The following is a 22715-nucleotide window of genomic DNA, read 5'->3' as shown; positions in this document are numbered from 1 at the left end:
GTCACTAACATGATAAGGGATAGGATTGGTGCATACATTGCTTGAATTGCATTGCCATGCTGTGCCTTGCCTTCTGCTGCTGTCAATTGCAGATTCTGCAGGAACTTTCTGCCGACCAGCAGTGTCCAGTGCCGACCGGCAATCCTTCCCGGGCCGATAGCTTCACCAACAGCCGGTGATCACACACCACTGCCGGTGGCCATTCTACTCAGCCGGTGGTGTCTCCCAATGTCCAGGGAAGCAATTCTGAGACTTTTGCAGTCTTCAAAGAGGCAGAGCAGGGAAAACAGAGGCAGTCTATGCATGGCAGTGGACTTCCGAGCAAGACCCGAGCACGAGCGCATTGAACCCTCTTCCCGAGGCCCCTGTTATTGCTTTTCTTATGCTTAGTTAATTTGTTAATTAATTAGGTGATTTGTAATAATTAATTAGCTTGTAGGTTAATTATCTGTAATATTTATTTGGTCCCGAGGGCGAATCTGTAATAAGTGTGGGTGCGTGTGTGTGCATGTCTTCCAATCCCCACTTCTTTCTTCCTTTTTACTTACCTGCTTTGATGGTTAGTAATAGGACATGTTTAATTTAGCATACCTTATGCTATGCATGCGTGCATCCATACATTTGTCTCGCATGCACCAGGCTCAGTACATCATGCTAACTGCATTTGTACTTCAATTCCAAATTGAATACGTGCATCAATTGATTGCATTTCACATCCCATGTTTAGGTTAGCCGAGCCTACTCTAATTGCATCCTGTATGTGTTGCATTAGACATTTAAACATGGACTTGGATCATGCATTGTTTACTAACGAGTTTATTGTTTTGGCATGGAGTACGATGTAAGTATTTTCATGCTTTAGCATATCGCATGCATGTGAATGCTATCATAACAGCATGCTTACCATGTGGCTAGATGCTTATGTGATAAACTGTTTGAATGCCTGTGGGTGAAGGTTGGATTGTCTGAGTTGGAAAAACTCGTTAAAATCTGTATTTTAGCCTACTTGCGAGTAGCAAATTCCAAAGTGTTTTTCATGACAAACGGATATGCAATGCTTATTTCCATATTAGGCAATCTAGTCTATACTTGTTTGCTGTGCGCATAACATAGTAATTCTAGGCTAATAACTGGAATAAGAACACATAACGTTTTCAAAAACGGATATCACGGTTAGTAGAGGCCGATCTTCAGATTGGGCGAGAGGGGGTGCTCATAGCTGACCTTCCCCAATCGTACCCAAGCTCCCGAGCCAAGGCAACTTTGGTGATGACGGACACGTGGTTTTTGGCACCGAGTCAGGGTTTCCTAAATTCCTCCATTTTAAAATATTTAGGTGGCGACTCTGTATCTGGCAAAGCAGTCCATGTTTGGCACTTCTTTTCAAAAAATCTGTTTCTCAAAACGATTTGCCGGATTTGGACTCTTTGGTTCAGATTAAGAACCGTAACAAAATTGAGTCCGAACTGTAGCGAGGGCCCCACGCGGGTGTGCTACACCTCACCACTGAAATCTTGAGAGATTTCAGAGGTGAGGATGGTGCCTTGAGGTCCTAGGAAGGAGAGGGCCACCCCCTCTCCTTGTTGTCCTTGAAAAGGGCTATTTTTGCCTCTTGAGGGAGCATCTAGTTTAAGTGTGTGTTGACCATGCCTTGACTGATATTTATGCTTATTTTGCCATGAAATAGCATTGTGTTGAGTTGGTTTGGACACACCTTGCATGCTTTGCATACATGTCTTGTAATGCCATCATTTAGCCTTAACATGCATCTAGGCTTTGACCCTTGTTCAAGCATGTTTTAGGCCCTGCTTTGTGATGCTTTTGTACTTGTTTTTCCATGCTTAAGGTCTGCCTTTAGTTGTTTTGGTCGACCATGGCATGCATTGCATAGCCCCTTTACATTGTTTAGCTTGTAGGCTTTAAATGTGTGAAGTGTTGAGCATGCATTGTTTGATTTATTTCAGTGGTTTGGCACCACTTATAGCATCATTTCAGTCCTCATGACATGCTTGCATGCTTGCCTTTGATGCCTCTTTGATGCCATATGAGGTTGTGCCTTATGCTCCATGTTTGGTCATTGTTCATGCCCTTGAATTTAAGTCATTTAGATGCCATCTAAGTGGTCTTTAGGCTTTGTTTTAATATGCTAAAACTCTGTTTTTGGTCATTTAATTCATGCCATGTTTGGTTTTCCTAAGGGTAGTTCAATACCTCCTTAGCTTGCCTTGAGTTTTGGACCTCTAATTGCATGCTTATGCTTGTCTTGTTGGCTTGGTTTGGCACCATTTTAACATGATTTTCAGAGCTTATGTTGCATGTCATTAGTCCATGTTTTTGTGCTTACAAGTTGTCTTCATATGCTTAAGTGTTGGACCATATTTGCATGCATGCGTGTGTGTGTGTTGGACCTCATTTCCATAGTATTGGCCACTGATTTTGGCAAGCTTGCAAGCTATCCATGTTAGTTTAAACCCACCCCTTTGCATGTTGTTGTATGCCCACCTTGTATGTTGTTGCATATTTGTGAGTTGTTGCATGATTGAATGAAGTCACATGCTTGCTTGCATGCTCGACCACCCACAGTGTGCCTTGCATACTTGTTAGTTGCATTGTCTCATGCCCTATGTCTTGCATGACCATTGTATGCCTTGTATGCTTCTTAGCATTGTCCATGTTGCATACTAGTCGACATGCTTAGGATTGCATTGCGTTGGCATGCATGCTTCGCCTCTTGAATTACTTGTGATAGAGGTTGAGTTCAATTTGCTTGATTATGTGCATTGCGATAGAGGTTGAGTTCAATTTGCTTGATTATGTGCAATATGATAAGGAGTGTGGTTGGTGCATACATTGCTTGAAATGCATTGCCATGCCAAGTTCTGTCCTCTGCTGCTGTCAAACCAGTTTTTGCAGGAAGATTTGGCCAGCCGGCCATCTTAAGTGCCGACTGGTCATCCATTGTTGGCCGATGGATTATTTTGTGGCCGGTGACCATCATACATGGCCGGTGACCAATCCCTTCAGCCGGTGGTGTTCTACAGCACTCAGAGAAGCAACCTTGGGACTTTTGTAGTCTTCAGAGGAGGATAACAGCCAAAGGAGAGACATTTTGTGCATGGTAGTGACTTTCCGAGCGGAACCGAGCGCACATGCATTGGACCCTCTTCCCGAGGCTGTTGTTTACTGCTTAATTAGATTAGTTAATTTGCTTAGCTAATTTAATTGATTTGTAATATTTAATTAGCTTATAGGTTAATTAAATTATATTATTCTTTTAGTCCCTCTGAGCGAGGGCAAATTTGTAATAAGTGTGGGTGCGTGTGTGCATGTCTTCCAACCCCCACTTCTTTCTCCCTTTTACTTACCTGCTTTGGTGATTAGCATTAGGGCATGTTTACTTTAGCATACCTTATGCTATGCATGCGTGCATCATTCATCAGTATTGCATACACCAGGCTCGACGCATCATACTAACTACATAAGTATTTCAAATCTAACTTGAATACACGCTACTTGTGCATTTTCACATGTCATTTATAGACTAGCCGAGCCTACTCTAGTGACATTCCGTATGCGTTGCATTAGGTATTTAAACATGGACTTGGATCATGCATGATTGCTAACATGTTCTTGTTTTGGCATGGAGTACTAGGTGAGCTCTTTATGCTTTAGCATCTCACATGAGTGTGAACGTTAACATGATAGCATGATTACCATGAGGCTAGATGCTTATTTGATGAACTGCTTGAATGCCTGTGGGTGAAGGCTGGATTGTTTGAGTTGGGATAACTCGTTGAAATCCGTATTTTAGCCTACTTGTGAGTAGCAAATTCCAAAGCATTTTCCAAACAAACGGATATGCAATGTTTTGTTCCAAATTAGGCGATCTAGTCTATACTTGTTTGGTATGCGCATAACGTAGTAAATCTAGGCTAATAACCGGAATAAGAACGCATAACGTTTTCAAAATAGGATATCACGGTTAGTAGAGGCCGATCTTCGGATCCGGCGAGAGGGGATGCTCATAGCTGACCTTCCCCAATCGTACCCAAGTTCTCGAGCCGAGGCAACTTTGGTGATGACGGACACGTGGCCTTTGGCACCGAGTCAGGGTTTCCTAAATTCCCCCATAAAAAATATTTAGGTGGCGACTCTGTAGCAGGCAAAGCAGTCCATGTTTGGCACTTCTATCAAAATCTGTTTTTCTCAAAACAATTTGCCGGATTTGGACTCTTTGGTTCAGATTAAGAACCGTGACACAAATTGAGTCCGAACTGTAGCGAGGCCCAAGGGCGCGTCTACAGTTTCTGGCGACTCTGCTGGGGATTTTAGAGAGCTTGACTCGAACTCATGATGTCCTGTTTTGATTTCATTTATGTGTCTCTTTGCATTGCATGTGTATTGGTGCGCCTAGGACACCGTGTTTGCCATCTGCCATTCCTGAACGGTTTGCCGGAGGCTTGACTTTGTCAAAGCATGCCATAAGGCTGATCGGTTGTGGGCTCTGACAGTATGGGAACACAAACCCCGGTTTTACCGGGGCACCCTTTTCGACCATTCGACCTAGTGCATATCGAACTCCATAGTGACTATTCCAAACTAGGACAGGTTGCTTACCCGATGTTAGGTTGTTTGAAAACTGCGACGTGCATAGTGAAACCCTAGCTCCTGACAAAAATAGGACAGGGAAACCCTACCCCAACTTAGGGGTGTTTTGGCTCCCTTTTACTTGCTATGTGTTTTTAGAGTGTATCTATGCAGGGAACACACATATCAGTTTGCAAGTCTGAGTGTCAGGCCTGCGAGCACCAGCATCAGTATTTTGGGGCAATCAGTTCTACCTAAGGGTATCAGTTTACAGGCAGAACTTTGGGGCAGGATTCAATAAAGAGTCAAATCTGTTTTGGTGAAATCAGGCTGAGATGCTGCATGTTTTCTCTTTTGCTAGGTAGTCCTATAACTTCAGAAGGCTTCGATATCCCCCGGGTACATTGGGCTAGTGCTGATAGACTTTGTTAGGTGAGAAATTCAATTCAAGGGCAACCAGTATTCTTTCGCTGAGGCAAGGCAAAGAAAGGCCAGTCAGGGCTCACTGGTTCATCTGATCCGTCAATCGCCAGTCACATCACCTTTGTTCAGACTCAGCAGACCATGATGGCACAGGGTTTGGAAGAATTTGTGGCCGTGATAGCAGCATTAAATCAGGGAACTGCCATGCAGGCTGAGACCAGTATTGAAATGCAGCATCCATCTGGGGCATCTACCTTACATCCAGCTTTGGGACCCCAGCCAAACTTTGACCCACTTCTGCCAGTTGAAGATTTGCAGTGTCCGAATCCTCGAGAATGGTTGACTCAAGCTCAGGTGCTCAGACCCCTGGTGCAGCCTAATGAGAGGCTTTATTCCCTTGATGTTAATGAGCTCAATCCGACTGCAGTGAAGATTGTGAACCTTGAGAAGCAATTCAAAAAGGCACAGGGCCTTAACTCCATTACCGACATTGAGGATGGGCACACCGAGGCTATTGTTCGGCTCCCAGACTGTTTCAAAATGCCATATATTGACTGTTTCAACGGGTCTGGAGATCCAATGGTACATATCCGACTTTTCTTGGATATCCTGAAGCCGATGGGTCTGTGTGCACAGCTGAAAAAGCTTACACCTGGAGTCAGGTAAATATAAATTATGTATTTTTTCTTATCCTATAATTTGATGCTTTAATGCAAAGTAATGTCTGATTGGATTTAAATGTAAAACTAATAAATTTCTCTGTTCTAAAAAAAGGGACATGCAATTTTTGCCAGTGGAAGTCCATTTGACCCTATGGAACTCAACGGCAAAGTCTTTGTACCTGGCCAGGGTCTTTTACTTTGTACTTCTAGTTTTTTGGTGTAAAATCCTTAATACATCTGAGATGGATTCTAAAAACAGATTTTGATGGCCTTTTCTTCTTTCTTTTTTCTTTTGTGATCCATTCAAGCAAATAATACATATGTTTTCCTTGGATTCGGTTTGGGTTTGGTCATCTCTAGTGCAATTTGTGTACATGATGAAATGCTTCCGGCAGCCTACAAGTACACTACATATAACATAATTAGATATATTATAAGTTGAATACAATTTACTTGCTAATTGAAGAGAAAGGAATTCTTTCCTTCATTTTTATTTCATTTTACTTTGCTTTATTTTTTTTTTCCATTTCCTCTGGTCACATATCTATATAGGGCATAAATAATGAATAAACTCTTAGAAACAGTTTTGAGATGTTTACTCAGATTCCAATAGAATGTAAACTATATGACACCTTGTGTTTGTTTTATTCCCTTGATGTGTGATCTGATTTTGTTAGGGCGATTTGGCTCAATGGTAAGACTTGCCATTAGCATCCCTAGTAGCACAGATTTAAGTCATAGACACAGTCTCTTCAAAAATGAGAGAAAGACTATGTACATCTTATCTTCTCTAGATCCCTGTTTTAGTAGAAGCTTCATACACTAGGCTACCCATAATCATGTGCGAAGCACAATGGAAAACTTTTGGCAAAACCTATATAATTGAAGTTACTTCTATGCAAACGGGCACGACAAATAGCTAGAATGGTTCACCTTTGTATCTAAACCATCTACTCTCCTTTGTAACAGTAGAGGCTTTGGCTGGGCAAGTAACAAAAGAGAACTTCGACAAGGGTTTGATCTATCCACCATTCTCTAATATCAAAAAGATCTCAGCCCACATTTGATGCTGATGTAGCTGCTAAAGAATATCAACTTGGTGAGTTAGTGAGTGTACCTTTGGAAGTCCATTTGGTTCATCTAGAGTGGGAAGAACATTCACAAAAGAGGTGATTGAGGCCATGGCCTCCTTCAATGAGGTACTCTCTCTCTCTCTCTCTCTCTCTCTCTCTCTCCAAAATTTTATAATAAGATTCTAAATGAATGGCATGCAGAAACCTCTCATTATGGCTCTCTCCAACCCAACCTCGCAATCTGAGTGCACAGCTGAAGAAGCTTACACCTGGAGTCAGGTAAAAATTAATCATGCATTTTTTCTTATCCTATAATTTGATGCTTTGATGCAAAGTAATCTCTTATTGGATTTAAATACAAAACTAATAAATTTCTTTGCTGTGAAAAAGGGACATGCAATTTTTGCCAGTGGAAGTCCATTTGACCTTGTCGAATACAATGGAAAACTCTATCTACCTGGCCAGGTTCTATTACTTTATACTTCCAGTTTTTTGGTGTTATATACTTAATACATCTGAGATGGATACTAAAAACTGATTTTGATGGCACCTTTTGTTTTTTTTGTTTTTTAATGATCAATAGATTTGGTTTGGGTTTGGTCATCTCTAGTGCAATTCGTGTACACGATGAAATGCTTCTGGCAGCCTGTAAGTGCACTACATATTACATAATTAGATACATTATAAGTTGAATACAATTTACTTGCTAATTGAAGAGCAAGGAATTCATTCCTTTAATTTATTTCATTTTGCTTATGCTTTATTATTTTTTTCCCTTTCACTTGGTCACATAGCTATGGAAGTCATAAATAATGAATAGACTCTCTTTTGAAAAAGTTCTGAGATGTTTACTCAGATTCCAATAGAATGTGAACTCAAAAAACCCCTTGTGTTTGCTTTATTCCCTTGATGTGTGATCTGGTTCTGTAAGGGCGATTTGCCATTAGTGTCACTGGTGGCGCAGGTTCAAGTCATTGAAACAGCTGCTGTACATCTTGCCCTCTCTAGATATCCTTTTAACAGAAGTTTTTTACACTGGGTTGCCCATAATCACGTGTGAAGCACTACGAAAAACTTTTGGTGAAACCAATTAAATTGCAATTCTAGGCGACAGGCACGACAAATAGATAAAATGGTTAACCTTTGTATCTAAATCATCTACTTTCCTTTGTAACAGCAGAGGCTTTGGCTGAGCAAGTAACAAAAGAGAATTTGGACAAGGGTTTGATCTATCCACCATTCTCTAATATCATAAAGATCTCTGGCCACATTGCTGCTAATGTGGCTGCTAAAGCATATGAACTTGGTGAGTCAGTAAGTGTACCTTTGGTTGCTTCATGTGTCTTACCTCCGCTGTAATTGCCCTTTGAAGCATGTTTATTTTTATGACTTTCACAATGTTTCCTAGGGTTGGCAACGCGTCTCCCTCGGCCTGATATTCTGGTGAAGTACGCTGAAAGTTGCATGTATATTCCCAATTACAGAAGCTTCCGATGAATTGTTGAATTGTGAGCAGAAACTATGGCTAGTAGTTAATGTAGTGTGTTTCTTTAGAGTCTTATATATTCTTGTTTGGTGTCTCTCCTTTTCTCTCTACATTCCAATCATGGTGTTGTAAGCTTTAGAGTTTATATTAGAACCATGACAGTAAGAGTCGGGTTGGATGAAAGGTTGGTTTTAGTTTAAACATTGTCAACTTCAGTCTCTACTTGCTACTCACTACCAGTTTAGTAGTCTCTTTGAAGTCACAAAAGCTGTGGAAATATGGAGAAATTCAAACTGGCCTGTGAAGCATCCGATGCGGTTGCACTTGTAGAGTCAACCACTTGCCTCAATTGAGGATTTGGAATGCCGAGCTTGTCATTCTCAAGATGTATTACTAACTTTTGATGCTAAGCTTCACTTGAATCGTATGATAGAGAGAGTTCAAAACAGAAGGATATGAGAGAGCGACAGGGTTGGACAAAAGATTTTCAGCCTAACTGCCTTCTATGTGTAATTGTAATAGAATACAGTGTTTTTTAATAAATCAATCCCCGTGTTCTTTGGCCCAAAGCTAAATTGTATCTTCCCCCATTGACCTATTTCTCTGAGTTGTTAGTTCTTAGTGGCTAGTGTGGTAAATGAGCTGAGCTGAGCTCGTTTGTCTATCAAGCTCAAAAAAGAAAAGTTTGAGTTGAGCTTGAATATTTATAGTAATTAATGCTTGAGCTCAGCTCAGTTCGTAGTTGTGAGTTCTTAGTGGCCAGTGTGGCAAATGAGCCGAGCTGAACTGGTTTGTTTATCTAGCTCAAAAAAGAAAAGTTTGAGTTGAGCTTGAATATTTATACTAATTAATGCTTGAGCTCAGCTCAGTTCCTTAATATTAATTATATTCGAGTTTGGTTTGAAACTTAATAATGAAGAAAAATGATGAAGTTTGGTTTGAAACTCAATAATGAACGATTTTGGTTTGAAACTTAATAATGAAGTTATGCTAGAGTTTTGTTTGAAACTCAATAATGAAGAAAAAATTGACTTGAACCTCGAGTGATTCATTTATTAAACGAGCTCAAAAGATTGGTTTGACATTGTTTATATATGTAATAAACTGAGCAGAGTTGAACTCTTACTGAATTTGTTAAACAAGCCAAAAAATTTAATTTGACCTCGCTTATATATGTAACAAGCAGAGTTGAGCTCTTACTGGGTTTATTAAACAAGCCTAAAAATTTAATTTGAACTTGCTTATATATGTAACAAACAGAGCAAGGTTGAACTTTTTTTCATAGTGTTGCACCACGTTGACAACACAAGAGGGGGGAAATTAAGTTAATAAATATAACTTAATATAAAATAATTCAATAAAATTAACTTGCTCAAGTAAAATAAAAGAATGAATATATAAAATATGAGCAATAATGTGTGTGAGCAAATCAAGTCAAAGCACAACAAAGCAGCAATTATAAATATAACGAAGAGATAGAGAGATAAGGCAAACACAAGATTTATAGTGGTTCGGTTTCCATCCAAGTTTACATCCACTCCTCAAGACTCTCCCTCGAGTATTTTCACTATTCATCTAATAGATTTACACCAGCAAGTTTACCAGATACTTACATAACTTTTACAACAATAATTTTCTTCCAAAAATCCCAAAAAACAAACTCACCAAAACAGCCCACTTTTTGGTGTTATCGAATCTCTCAAGTGTCTCTCTCTCAAACACTCACAATGAAGCTCATGGGTATAACAACCATTTATAGATGATTTGTAGATAAAAAAAAATGCGTAAACGATAAACTCCTAAAGAGTTGGATTTAAACAATTAAAGCTCATAGAGATTAAATGAAAGTTACGGTATAAAATTATTGTATTTTCTCCTCTTTGGAGATTATCCTCTCTCTCACTTGTAGATGAATGTAGATTTTCTATTTATAATCCCTCATCTTCATTTGACCATTGGAGAGCAAATATAGCCATTGGAATAGGAGAAATAGCAATTGGACAGATTCAAAACACACTCAAAATAAGAATATGGTGAGCCCAAATGAGACAACGATGTGGTCCAATTCACATGGAGACAAGTCATATCTGAATGAAAATTACACGAATAACCTATAAAACACATGATGGGATACATAGTCACTTTAATTTTTTTTAAAGTGAATTGTTTTTAGAAAATTTTCACAAAAATCATTTCCAGTACTAAATAATTTGCAAAAATATTTATTTTGCATTTTCCAGAAAATGAAAATAAAAATTAAAAACAAAAACATTACCAAACAGTAGTGCAACTTGTGGCAATTACAACCATTAATCAAATGTCAAATGAATGGAACATATATATTAACCAAATATAGGTCCATAGTGAAAACTTATTTTCTCCACAATGCACAACATAACCTAATTATTTGCTTTGTGAACTCTTTCAAATGTAAATGTAGCATACAAAATAAAAATCCCGCAATTGATCAAATAATGTAAAAATAAAATATATAAAAAAAGTTAAAATTTTAATAAATATTTCACATATTCTCATACATGTTTTACATATATATCAACATTACATTTGCAACCAAAAAAAGATTACATTATATTTCTCCAATATTCAACTAAGAGAACCTGTTTCCATACAAACTGTGGCAGGAAGGAGCTAACCTCTGTGTTCTACACTTGAAGCAAAAATCCCAGTAATATTGACAACAGAGTTTGGTGAATCATTTTTCGTATGACTCGAGAACAGCATGAGTATCCTTGTACCGCTGGAGCATGTAAGTTTCACATTTGATAGGAGGAAACCTGGTGGAAAAGAAGCAGTAAAAAATAGAGAAACTTCACGAAAACAAAGAAGTCGAGCATGTCCTTTATGCATTTTTATTAATGCAAAAAGGTTTTAAATTTTAATTAGAAACCAACTCAGTTATCCGGGGAGCCTTTAAATGCATCCCAAAGATATTGTTAGACATCCCAAATTTGGTATTTTTTTTCAAATTTCACTTTATCCCCTTATCGTTTGAGGCCGGATCACTTTACCCACATGTAATTTAAATATAGGCATATTTGCCCCATTATGGTTTGGACTAAATTGCAATCTAACATCCGTTGACATTAATCCTCTTTATCTCTGGTATTATACACTTAATCTTAAATTAATCACAAATTTTATTAATTAAACCATCTATATTTGAATCACGGATAGGTAAAGTGCCCCAAACTCAAAGCACAAGGAGTAAAAGTGAATTTTTCCCCTTTTTTAATACCATTTGGCGTCTATGTCAAATTACAAAAAAAAGACAACCTTAAACCAGCTCCGGCTAGACCCTCCCGTGTCCCCCAGCCCCCTACCCACCCTCGGTACCACCTTGAAGGCTCATCTACACCATCTCCTCTTTCCTCCCCCCACTTAAGCAACTCCCCCATGGCTTCCCCCTCTGTTGCCCACCTCCTACCCATTTTCTCTATCTCTCCCTTGGCGGTGGTGGGTGATGTGGTTTGGATTAGGGTTTGAGAAAAAGGTCAGGGGAGGGCTGTGGGGTGTTGCAGAGAGGTGGGGGGCATCAAGAAGAAAGGAGAGGGGGGTATTGGGGAGCACGGGGAGGGGGAAGCAGACGGTGGGGAGAGAAGGGGAGGAAAAGGAAGGGGTGGTGGAGGTGGCACTGGTGCGCTGGGTGGCTGGCCGATAGGTTGGACGGGTGCGGGTACGGTGGAAATTAATTGGGGTGTTCAAAGAAAATCAACAAAATTTAAATTCGAGAATGGGGTGTCCAAAGGAAGGGGGATCCAACCATTGTTTTGGAGTACAATTAGAGGTTCCCACTTGTCCACATATGTTGCACATAATTACGACGCCAATGGTCCTCACGTCATTGTGTGGGTGATAATTAATAACTGATCATGCGTACTCAGATCAGTTGCAGTTATCAATGGTTAATATGTGTTCATACTTAGATCAATGCAGGTATGAATAGTTTATCCGTGTTCAATTAATACTTACTTGGGAGGGTTCTCTTGCGACTGGCAGGTGGGCAAGCATTCAACAAGACAATCGTGACTAGGCTGCACAAAGTATGCAATCTGCACAATGAAAAAATAATAATAATAAATAAATATAAATAAGTCGAATAAAATGAAAGCAAAAAAACAAAAAGGGCCATTGTGTATGTTAGATGATAATATTGCATAAGAAGGCAAACTTTTCATTATCAACATCCTTTGTAGACTATGCAATTAGACAACATTCAAAAGCTTCTAAAGGGGCCTTACAGAATATCTCTCCTGACCATTACCCAGCACTCGATGCAACGTGGACCTGGACAAAATTAAGCAAGTGAACACAGATACCCAAGTACCATAAAATTATAATCCCAACACTCAGACCACATACTAGAAAAATTGGCATTCATGGTGGTGGCAATGAGAAATTATTGTTCTGCAATTTTTTGCTCTAAAGAAGGCAATGTCCCATATCGTACTCAATATTATCTCACAATAAACAACTAGAAAAAAATAATAATAATAATAATCCGACTGATTGTCATGAAGCTGCAAAACCATCATTTAGGAACTTTGGCAAATGCACATTACCTGAAAATACAGTTGCTCCAGCGCTCTAGCATGTCACCAAGATTCACTATAAATGCTCTGAAAGTTAGATTTCAAACATCAAGATAGTAAGAAAATGCTAATAATATAGTAAAAGATTCATTCTATGTCAAATTGTAGCATCTAAATGTAATATATGGTCCCTTTCATTTAACCTCAGCGCATGATCACAAAAGCATGTAGAAAACTTACACTAGCTCCAATAAAGGTGTCTAATATTGTCCAGAATTATGTAAATTTTCTTCCTTTATTTTTTGATAACTGAAAACCAATCCTAGGCAGTGCCTTTGGAACCAATCAAGTCTCTGAAGATTCTATTTACTAACCCTTTTAATGGTGCTACAAATTCCCACTTCTGAGGTTTAGCATCCTTATATCCTTGCATATCTGTAATAAATTGAAAAGATCACAATCCCTTTCAAGTTGAAGAATTTCAAGCACTGATGGAATCCTGACGTGGCAAAGCAATCATGCCTCAACCCCGTTTTGGCAATGCCCAAGCTTGGGGGCGGATGTATGGAATATCATTACACAAGGCTCGGTCTTTGGCACACGATGGGGAACTGGACATCCCTAGTCCGAATTGCCTCTAGTTATGGCTAAGCCAGTATTCGGTTGATCGAAGTGGCCCAATGCCTGAAAGAAGGTAAGAGTTGTATTTATTGGTTTGGCACTGGCTGGAACCATGATGCGCCTGGATACTATCCATCGACGAGAAACCACCAGGTTTACAAGAAGTCCGCTACTTCTCCAGGTGTAATTTCCGACCCTTTTAATTTATGATTCTAATGTCACTCAACACTTAAACTCTGTTTTTTCTCTCAAAACCCCTTCTTTACTTTTCTCTCAACGTACATCTCTCTATTCTTTAATCTCTCTTATTTTTATCCTGTCCCAGGTATGGTTAATGGATAAACTAAAAGTAGTAGACCCTTGTCCTGAGTACTCAGCTCGTGCTTACTTCTTTCTCCAGCAGTTAGTCGATTTCCCTTCAGAAGGATTGTGGTATGACTGGATGTGTAGCCGATCCACAGCTGACATAGCTTGGCATTGCCCTTAGCTTGATTTGGCCGAAATGAGTTACAGTATGACACATTAGCCCGGCATACAGTTGATTGGTCTGATGCACTGCGTGTTCTACTTTCCCTTCTGGTTCAGACATCAGTTTGGACATAATCAGATTCGTCCGAGTGACGGAGTAGAATACCCGACTCTATTCCCCATTTGTGCTTCAAACCCGACTCGATACCCCACTGCTTGGAAAAACAAGAGAGTTTCTGGCCTCTGCCCTGAATTCCAGTTACATCCTTCCTAGTGAGTGCTTGGCTTGGCTCGGGAAGGAACAGATTGGGCCAACTTTGGCTACAGAGACTTCCACGAGTGCGAATAAAAGGAAGAGAATTGGCACCTGACTCATCTATGCCTGTAGTTTTATTGCTTTGACCTTTCTTTTCAAGTTTTATGTAAAAGAAACTTTGATTTGTATTAGAGAGTTGGAGAATGTACTTGATGTTGAAATCAATGAAATTGAAGTTGTGAGCATAAAAAATTTTCCTTTTGGTCCCAAAATGGTCTATGTTGTAAAAGATAAATTTTTGAGAAAAAGCAACATTGATTAAAACTTTTCAAAACCGCTTTCAAAAATGATCACTGCCTGACACGCACAGAATCAATCCTCAAGATGTACAGCTCCAAATTAGCAAATCATACCACTACTGCTCTGCGTTGTAACCAACTCTTCTTTCCAAAATGAAGATCATAACTGAACTAACAAATAATGAACAAAGATGACCTAATTAGGCAAGACAATTGAGTTTGAGATAATTACGACCGAACTTCAGGATGAAGTTGCCTACGTATCTCGAAGATGCGATTTAGGCCTTACGTAGTTCAGTTCAGGTTCTCTCGAGTATTGACTCTCTCCTTTTACGTTCTAACTTTTGCCAAAGCCACCCTTTAGGGTTTTCAACCTTGCGAGCCCAATTTTTCTTTATTTTTAATTTTTCATGCTCTAACTTTTACCTAGGTCGCCCTTTCGGGTTTTTGGCCTAGTGAGCCTCTCAGGGGTAATATTTCTTCAACTTATCCGTGTTGATTGGTTGTGAGAATTCCTGGCCATCTAGGTCCATGAGAATGACTGCTCCTCCTGACCAGATAGACTTGATGATGTAAGGATAGTCCAATTGGGTCTAAACTTGCCCCTAGGGTAATGGATGGGAGCTTGGTTGTCTTTGAGCACCAGATCTCCTTCCTTGAGATTCCTGGACTTAACCTTCTTGTTAAAAGCCTTAGCAATTCTGTGTTGATAGCCCGGACATGATACAATGTCTTCAGCCTTCTCCTCAAATCTATTTTGTTGCCAGTCGGCCTCTATTATCTGACACTCAGCCATAACCCACAGTGATGGTACTTCAACTTCAATTGGCAGAATAGCTTCCATGCCATAAACAAGAGAATAGGGGGTCGCCCCTGTCGACGTCTGAATCAACGTTCTATAACCCCAAAGTGCAAACGGTAGTTTCTCTAGCCAGTCCTCGCACGTCTCGACCATCTTCTGCAAAATTTTCTTGATGTTCTTGTTTTGCAGCCTCAACAGCTCCATCGGTTTGCGGCCTGTATGTAGATGACTTATGAAACACCACATTGTATTTATCCAACAAGTCCATCACCTCTTTCTTGAAGTAGGATCCATTATATGATATGATCTCGTTTAGGACTCCGTATCGGCAAATGATGTTGTTTCTGATGAACTTAGCCACATGCGCTGCTTTCAACATTGCTGAGTATCCACCAACTTTGTAAAGTAATCAATCGCCACCAAAATGTATTCATGCCCATTCAACTCTTTTGGTGTGACTGCGCCGACGACGTCAATTCCCCAGACTGAGAAAGGCCATGGTGAAGTCATGTTGTACAGTTTTGACGGCGGGATGTTCATGCGATTAGCATGAATTTGGCATTTGTGGCATCGTCGAGCAAAACCAATACAATCTTCCTCCATGGTGGACCAGTAGTAACCTTGCCTGAGAATCTTCCGGGCCAATATTACTCCGTTCATGTGTGCTTCCCACTCTCCTCCATGGATGGCCTCCATCAGGCGTTTTGATTCATCTTCTTCGACACATAACTTGTGCATTCGCAAATAGCCTCTTTCGTAGAGCTTACCCTCGCAGATAATATACTGGATGACCAGACGCCGTATTCCTCATTTATCCTTGGCATTTGCCCCTAGTGGATACATCTCTTTTTCTAGAAAGTTCCAAATATCATAATACCAAGGGTTTTTATCTGAAGCCTCATCTATTGCAGCAACAATCTCATAAGCTGATGTATATTTCTGCTCAATAATGATTGGACGCATCCTGACTCCGAACGGGATGTTTACCATAGAAGAGAGAGTTGCCAAAGCATCATCAAACCTATTGTTTTCTCTCAGCAGATGTGTGAACGTCAACTTTTCGAACCTCGGGATTAGTATATCCAAAGTCTGGTGGTAAACCTTCATCTTCTCTTCTTTGACTTTCCAATCTCCGTTTGCTTGAGAGACAACCATGTTCGAATCTCCGATAACATCCAATCGTATTGCCCCTAGTTCTAAGGCAGCTTCTAAACTAGCAATACATGCTTCATATTCTGCTTCGTTGTTGGACACCTTGAACCGGAGTTTGAAAGCTAAAGGTATATGGGAATCATCCGACGCTATCAGCAACACACCGATCCCATAACCATACTGATTAGACGTTTCATCAAAATATATCGTCCAGGTTTCCTCCTAAACATGCAGAATATCTTCGTCTGGGAACAAATATTCCATTGCCTCAACTCTCTTTATCGGGTGGTTTGCCAGGAATTCCGCTATAGCTCTTCCCCTGACCGACTTACGAGTGACATATTTGAGATCGAATTTGAAGAGAAGAAGCAACCAACGGGCTAGCTTACCCGTAAGCACCGATTTCTCAAAGAGATATTTGATGAGATCTAATCTCGAAACCAGGATTACAGAGTGAGCTAACAAGTAGTGCCTCAACTTCCGGGTAGCCCATACCAAGGCTAGGCAAGCCTTCTCGAGGGAAGTGTAATGGGTCTCATAGTCTAGCATCTTCTTGCTCAAGTAGTAGATGGCCTTCTCCTCCCTACCTTCAGATTCTTGCGCTGGCATGCATTCCATGGTCGTGTCCGTTACTGATAAGTACAGAATCAAAGGCTTTCCCAACTCTGCTAGCGATAATATAGGCAAATTTTGGAGGTACTGTTTGACCTACTCAAAGGCAAATTGATATCTATCATCCCATCAGAACTTCTTTCCTTTTTTCAGGTGACCAAATAATGGTTCACAAGTCAAAATTAATTTGGAGATAAACCATCTTATGAATTGTACTTTACCCAGAAAGCCTCGCACCTCATTTTCAGTCCTTAGTGGTGGCATTTCTAGGATGGCCTTGATCTTGGACGGATCAACTTCGATTCCCCTCTGTGTGATCAGAAAGCCCAGCATTTTCCTTTCCGTTACACCGAAGGTGCACTTCTGTGGGTTTAACCTCAATCTTTATTCCCTGATCCTTTGAAAGAATTTTTCCAGAGCGGTGTAGTGGCCCTCTCAGTCTTTGGACTTGACTATCATGTCGTCTACGTACACTTCGACCTCTTTGTGGATCATATCATGCAGAATGGTAGTTGCAGCCCCCTGATAGGTAGCCCCAGCATTTTTCAATCCAAACGGCATAACTCTATAACAGTAGGTACCCCACAGCGTGGTGAACGTAGTTTTCTCTCTATCCTCCGGTGCCATCAGAATCTGATTATATTCGGAAAATCCATCCATGAATGGACCTGATTATATTCGGAAAATCCATCCATGAACGTAGTTTTCTCTCTATCCTCAGGGTCGATTCCAGGCATGTCTTCGTAGGACCACGCAAAAACATCTTTGAAATTTTTTAATAAAGCGACTAAGGACTCGCGTTCCTCTGAAGACAACGTGGACCTGATCTGGACCATGCGTGGATCCTTCTCAGTACCCACATTAATGGCAATGATTTTATCAACACAAGGTTTAATATACCTCTCCTCCTCTTGATTAATCAAGTTTTTCAAAGCTAGAGGAATTTATTCCTCTTCATTTTCATTAAAGGTTTGAAAATCTTGGTCAATGTAATAAATAAGTGACACAGAGAAATACTCAGAAATGACAGAGTTCTCATTCACAAGGTCCAGCTCTTCGGTTACAACGAACTGTAGACACCCCATTTTTGACCGTCCTCAAGACTTGGATGTGCTTGCAGGTACATCCAGTGACAAGTTTGGTTGTTCGCCGAGAACTCGAATTTCGCAGCGGAACGTCACAAGTTTGAGCTTTCCAAACCCTGCATCCTTTATGCCCCATTTTTGGACCATGCTTTGGTCCCTCCATAGTGCTTGTTTTAGTGCACTGCCGGCCATCAATTTATGCCTGCCGGCCATTGATGAGGCCTGTCGGCCATCAATGAGGCACTACCGGCCATCACTGATGGCCGGCCGGCCACCAATGTTTCAATAGATATTTTTCAGATATTTTTGAGCCAGTTGTTTGCAGGATAAACCATCTGCACCCCCATGGATGACTGGATCTCTTCAAAGGGCTTTTGTATCTCCTATATAGAGAGCTCATCTTCTTGCATGCAAAGGGTTACAAAGTTTTGAGCTGAGCAAAATTTCTCTCTCTCTCTCTAGAATCCTCTCTCTCTATATTTTGTGCTTGAAAGTGTATTTTCTTCACATATTTGCACTAGCACCCTTAGATAGACACCTCTACCTTAGAGTTGAAGTTCTTGGAGGCCTTGTTTGAGCTCCTTGGAGTGGTTTTGGCTCAGAAGTTTGGTTGTTTACTTGCTATTTGAGTGCTGTGCTTCAAGGGTAAGAATCTCACCCTTTTTAAGCTTTGTTTTTGTACATTGGTTTGGCCAACCTTGCATGTTGTTTTTGGCCTAGTTGTCAACTACAAAAACCTCTATTTTTGAGTGTTGAAAATAGTTGTTTGAGGCCTTTTTGGAGTTAAAGGTGTTCTCTCTTTGGTGGCTTATTTGCTAAGCTTTGTGCCATGTTTAAAAGCCTTTAAAACAATCTCTTTTTAGCCTTTTAACCACTGCAATCCAGGGGATTTTCAGTGGCAAAAACTTAGTTTTGAGGACCAAAATAGTAGGAGGTGGCCTTCCTTCCTTGTTTCTCCTTCGCATGTGTTGATGGCTTGTTAGTTGAGCATGTTTTTCTACCATCTCTTGACTTGATCGAAGTATGTTTTTGTGACCTTTTTAACATGTTTTAGATCTATTTTTGGCTGGCTTGGCTACTTCTTGCATGCTTCTTACACTTGTAGTGTAATCTTGCTCACTAGCCTTGCATGCTTGATGTTTTAGCTCATTGTTCTAGCATGTGTTGGCTCCACTCCAGCATGTTTTTGGCCTTTATTTAGCATGCTCTAGCTCTATTTTGAATAGCTTTGGTCATGCGTGCCTTGCTTTGTATAGCTATAGTATTGTTGGCCCTTACTAGCTTTGAGTTTTAAGGCCATTAGCATGTTGTGCTTGTGATGTTCGCATGTTTTGGCATCATTTAGCATGTGTTTTCAGAGCATATTATTCCATCACGCACTCACATATATTACTCCTTCATGATGTTTGAGAGTTGTGCCTTATGCCTTGTTTGTGAGCCAATGCATGAACATAATTTTCTTGGCTTTCATGCTACCATCTCAGCACATTTTGGCCACTGTTTTGGCATGTTTGAGGTCTATCCATGATTGGTTTGGCCATTTGAGCATTGTGTTACATGGTCCTAGTGTTGTGTCCTTCACTAGTTTTAATGTTTAAGTCTCCTAACATGTTGTACATGAGTTGTTTGCATGTTAGAGTCTTGTTTTTCATACCATTTCAGCACTAAAATTCTGCCATCTCCCTCGCTTCTTCATCTTTTGATTTGTTTTGAGGCATGGTTAGTCTTGAAGTTGTGCTTAAGCTACGAGATTGAGGCTTATGCTTAAATCACTTTAACCCTCTCTTGAGGGTTCCTCCTAGTCAAAGACATGGCTTCTCTCATGTCTAAAGTCATCTTTTGATTGACCTTCCTCTCATTAGAGGACTTTCACATTGGACAAACAACCTAATGAATGGCTTGGTAATGTAAAATGTGTAAACAAGAATTTAATCAAGTAAAATATGCCAAAATAAGCATGTTATGTTTGCATTACATTGTGTTCAATCGGACGTTATATTGAACACAAGGTGAATTGGTCCATTTCATACTCATAGTGATGAAAATGAGCCAATTCCCTTTGTCTCCATTACCTTTGATTATCCATGATAAGGTTGTGGTCCTAGAGTCTTGTTTGTCTTGCATTTATTGAATATGTGCAAGTTGGATCTTTGGCCATCACGCATTGTGAATGCTTGATTGATGGTCTTGGATCCAATGGTGCCTCTCCCTTGATGTTTTGAGATGATAAGGAGTGGCATGGTACATACATGTCCTTGGGAGACTCTCCATTTTCCTCTGTTTTGTGCTCTGTTGCAGTTTGGTGTTATAGCACACTAGTGGCCGGCACCCCTTCATTGTTGGCCGGCAGAGGCATACTCCTGGCCAGCAGGTGGCCGGCAGCCACCATTCATGGCTAGTAGGCCACTGGTGCACTCCCTAGCATTGTTTGGGTAAGTTTTACCAGCAAGTTCTTGAAGACACCCTGCAAACAGAGCCTCTAAAAGAGCAAACCGGAGGGCTTTTCGAGGCAGCAACCGAGGCATGCATGTTCAACTCTTCAACTTGCTGAGGCAGTGTAGGTTAAAGCTTTACTTGTTAGTTAGCTTGAATTTGTAATTTATTTAATTAATTTGTTAATTAGTTAAAGTGTTGTAATAATTAAGTAGCTTAGTTTAGCTATTTCTTTATTGGTTTGTAATAATTAGTCTAATTAGTTTAATTAGATTAGTTAGTAGCATAGCTTAGATTGGCTTAGCTTATTTATTTGGACCCTCCGTCGAGAGGGCGCAATGTTGTAATAAGGGTGCATGCGTGTGTGCATGTCTTTCGACCCCACTTCTTTCTCACTTTTATTTATCCGCTTTCAGTGGTTAGATTATGGCATGTTTCAATTAGCATCCTTATGCTTGCATGCGTGCATTATTCATTTGTCTTGCATACACCGGGCTCAGCGCATCATTCAAACTGCATTGTATTTCAATACCTACTTGAATACGTGTTTCAAAGCATGTTATCAAGTGTTGTATTCATATGCCATCTTAGATAGCCGAGTCTATTTAGTTGCATTTTTGCATGTGTTGCATTAGGCATTCTGTATAGTTAGGATCATGCATGATTTCTAACTAGTTTTCTGTTTTGGCTTGGAGTATGTTGTAAGTATTTACGCTTTAGCATACTTGCATGAGTGTGAGAGTGAGTGTGAGTGTTGCCATGTTTAGCATGCTTGCCATGAGGCTATTTGCTTAAGTGATTAACTGCATGAATGCCTATGGATGAAGGCTTGATTGCCTGAATTGGAGCACCTTGATGATTGTGAGTTTTATGCCCACTTTGCGAAATGACAAATCATGTTGTTTTAAGCCCACTTGAGGGTGGCAAATCCGCACTTTAGCCTACTTGCGAGTAGCACTTTCAAACCATTTTCAAAAACAAACATGAGTTGTTTTGTTCCAATTCTCGTGATTGAGTCTATACTTGTATGTTGTGCGCATCACACAGTAAGTTAGTTAATAACTGGAATAAGAACACATATGTCTTTAAAACAACATATCATGTTAGTAGAGGCCGATCCTTTGATCGGGCGAGCAGGGGTGCTCATGTTATGACCTTCCCCTCTCGTACCCAAGTTCTCGAGCCGAGGCAACTTTGGTGATGATGGACACGTGGCCTTTAGCACGAGTCAGGGTTTCCAAAATTTCCCAAAAATAAAATATTTAGGTGGCAACTCTGTAATCTGGCAAAGCAATCCATGTTTGGCGCTTTTTTTTTTATTCAAAATAGATTTTCCAAAACGATTTGCCAGATTTGAACTCTTTGGTGTTTATCAGTCTCACATTGCACTTTGTGAGATTAGATTCAGAACCGTGACAGGAGTCTGAACTGTAGTAAGACCAATTCGCGCCTTCTCCGAAAGGGGGGGGCACGCGGAGAAAGTCGGGCACTACAGTTTCTTCAAAAGCAAAAGAAAATGAAGACCTAAAGAGGACTTTGGCATCTGGGTTACCACCTCTAAAAATGCTAGACTCAAACTCCTCAGACTGACTCGAATCTGATCCCAACCCTACAGACTATGTCGAATTAGATTCTAGCTCAATATCCAATTCAGAACTGGAAAAGTACCTTTTCTCCAGCTTCCAAGTAAGAGTTGGTGCCCTTAATGTATCCAATATGCCGCTGGTTGGGTTTAAGCCTGGTTCTTCCCCGATCACGGAGATAGTAAGGTTATCCCTAAAGTTTTCTAGATCGGTCGTAGGATCTATTAGAAGACTAGCCAGTGATGCCCTTACTCTAAGTTCGCCACTATCTGAGTCAGTTTCCATGCTCTTCTCAGCTTCAGTACTTGGTTCAGTCTTTTCCTTGGTATCACTATTTTGCAACTATAGGTCAAAGAAGATTTCAAACCGGGAACATGCTGATTCATGGAATTCATTCAGGGCTCGGAAAAGACACAAAAGAGGAAATCTTCTCCCTCCCGAACAAAGTGACCATTCAGCGTTTCCCGGATTGGCTTGTGAACGAGCTCATAGTGTTTCCCGGCCTGCTTGGCTCTAGCTCTGCCTGTCATCTCTTCCCTTTTCCTAACCCAATCCTCCTTGCTGGGCACATAGCCAAGACCAAAGGCATGCGGATTATGTGGTATGTCAGCCACTGCTGTGAC

The 22715-nt window shown here is 40.4% G+C and overlaps 2 protein-coding genes and 1 pseudogene across 3 annotated transcripts; 1 reads left to right on the top strand and 2 right to left on the bottom strand.

Annotated features, from left to right (window-relative positions):
* The window catches only part of LOC114280782 (NADP-dependent malic enzyme-like), a 57460-nt pseudogene extending 49218 nt beyond the window's left edge, over positions 1-8242 (top strand).
* A 2452-nt stretch (positions 8243-10694) lies between these two features.
* On the bottom strand, positions 10695-13249 carry LOC145806441 (kihadalactone A synthase LFS-like). 2 transcript variants are annotated; one of them, XM_082903426.1, is made up of 5 exons: positions 13156-13249; positions 12812-12868; positions 12491-12536; positions 12222-12301; positions 10695-11026 (listed from the first exon to the last, which is right to left on the bottom strand). In XM_082903426.1, the coding sequence occupies exons 1-5, from the start codon at positions 13212-13214 to the stop codon at positions 10945-10947; spliced, it is 324 nt and encodes a 107-aa protein (XP_082759552.1). In that variant the 5' UTR covers positions 13215-13249; the 3' UTR covers positions 10695-10944. The 2 variants fall into 2 exon arrangements, with proteins under 2 accessions (XP_082759552.1, XP_082759551.1); XM_082903425.1 differs by lacking the exon at positions 12491-12536.
* A 2785-nt stretch (positions 13250-16034) lies between these two features.
* Positions 16035-16382, bottom strand: LOC145805720 (uncharacterized). The gene has a single exon (XM_082900903.1). It carries the CDS (start codon positions 16380-16382, stop codon positions 16035-16037), a length of 348 nt encoding a protein of 115 aa, XP_082757029.1.
* Positions 16383-22715: the final 6333 nt, after the last annotated feature.

The sequence above is a fragment of the Camellia sinensis genome, chromosome 13, assembly GCF_055761805.1.
Source record: "Camellia sinensis isolate YWXY chromosome 13, ASM5576180v1, whole genome shotgun sequence".
NCBI classification, from domain to species: Eukaryota; Viridiplantae; Streptophyta; class Magnoliopsida; order Ericales; family Theaceae; genus Camellia; species Camellia sinensis.
The sequence above is the reverse complement of the archived record's forward strand: the minus strand, read 5'-3'. Positions and strand labels throughout refer to the sequence as shown.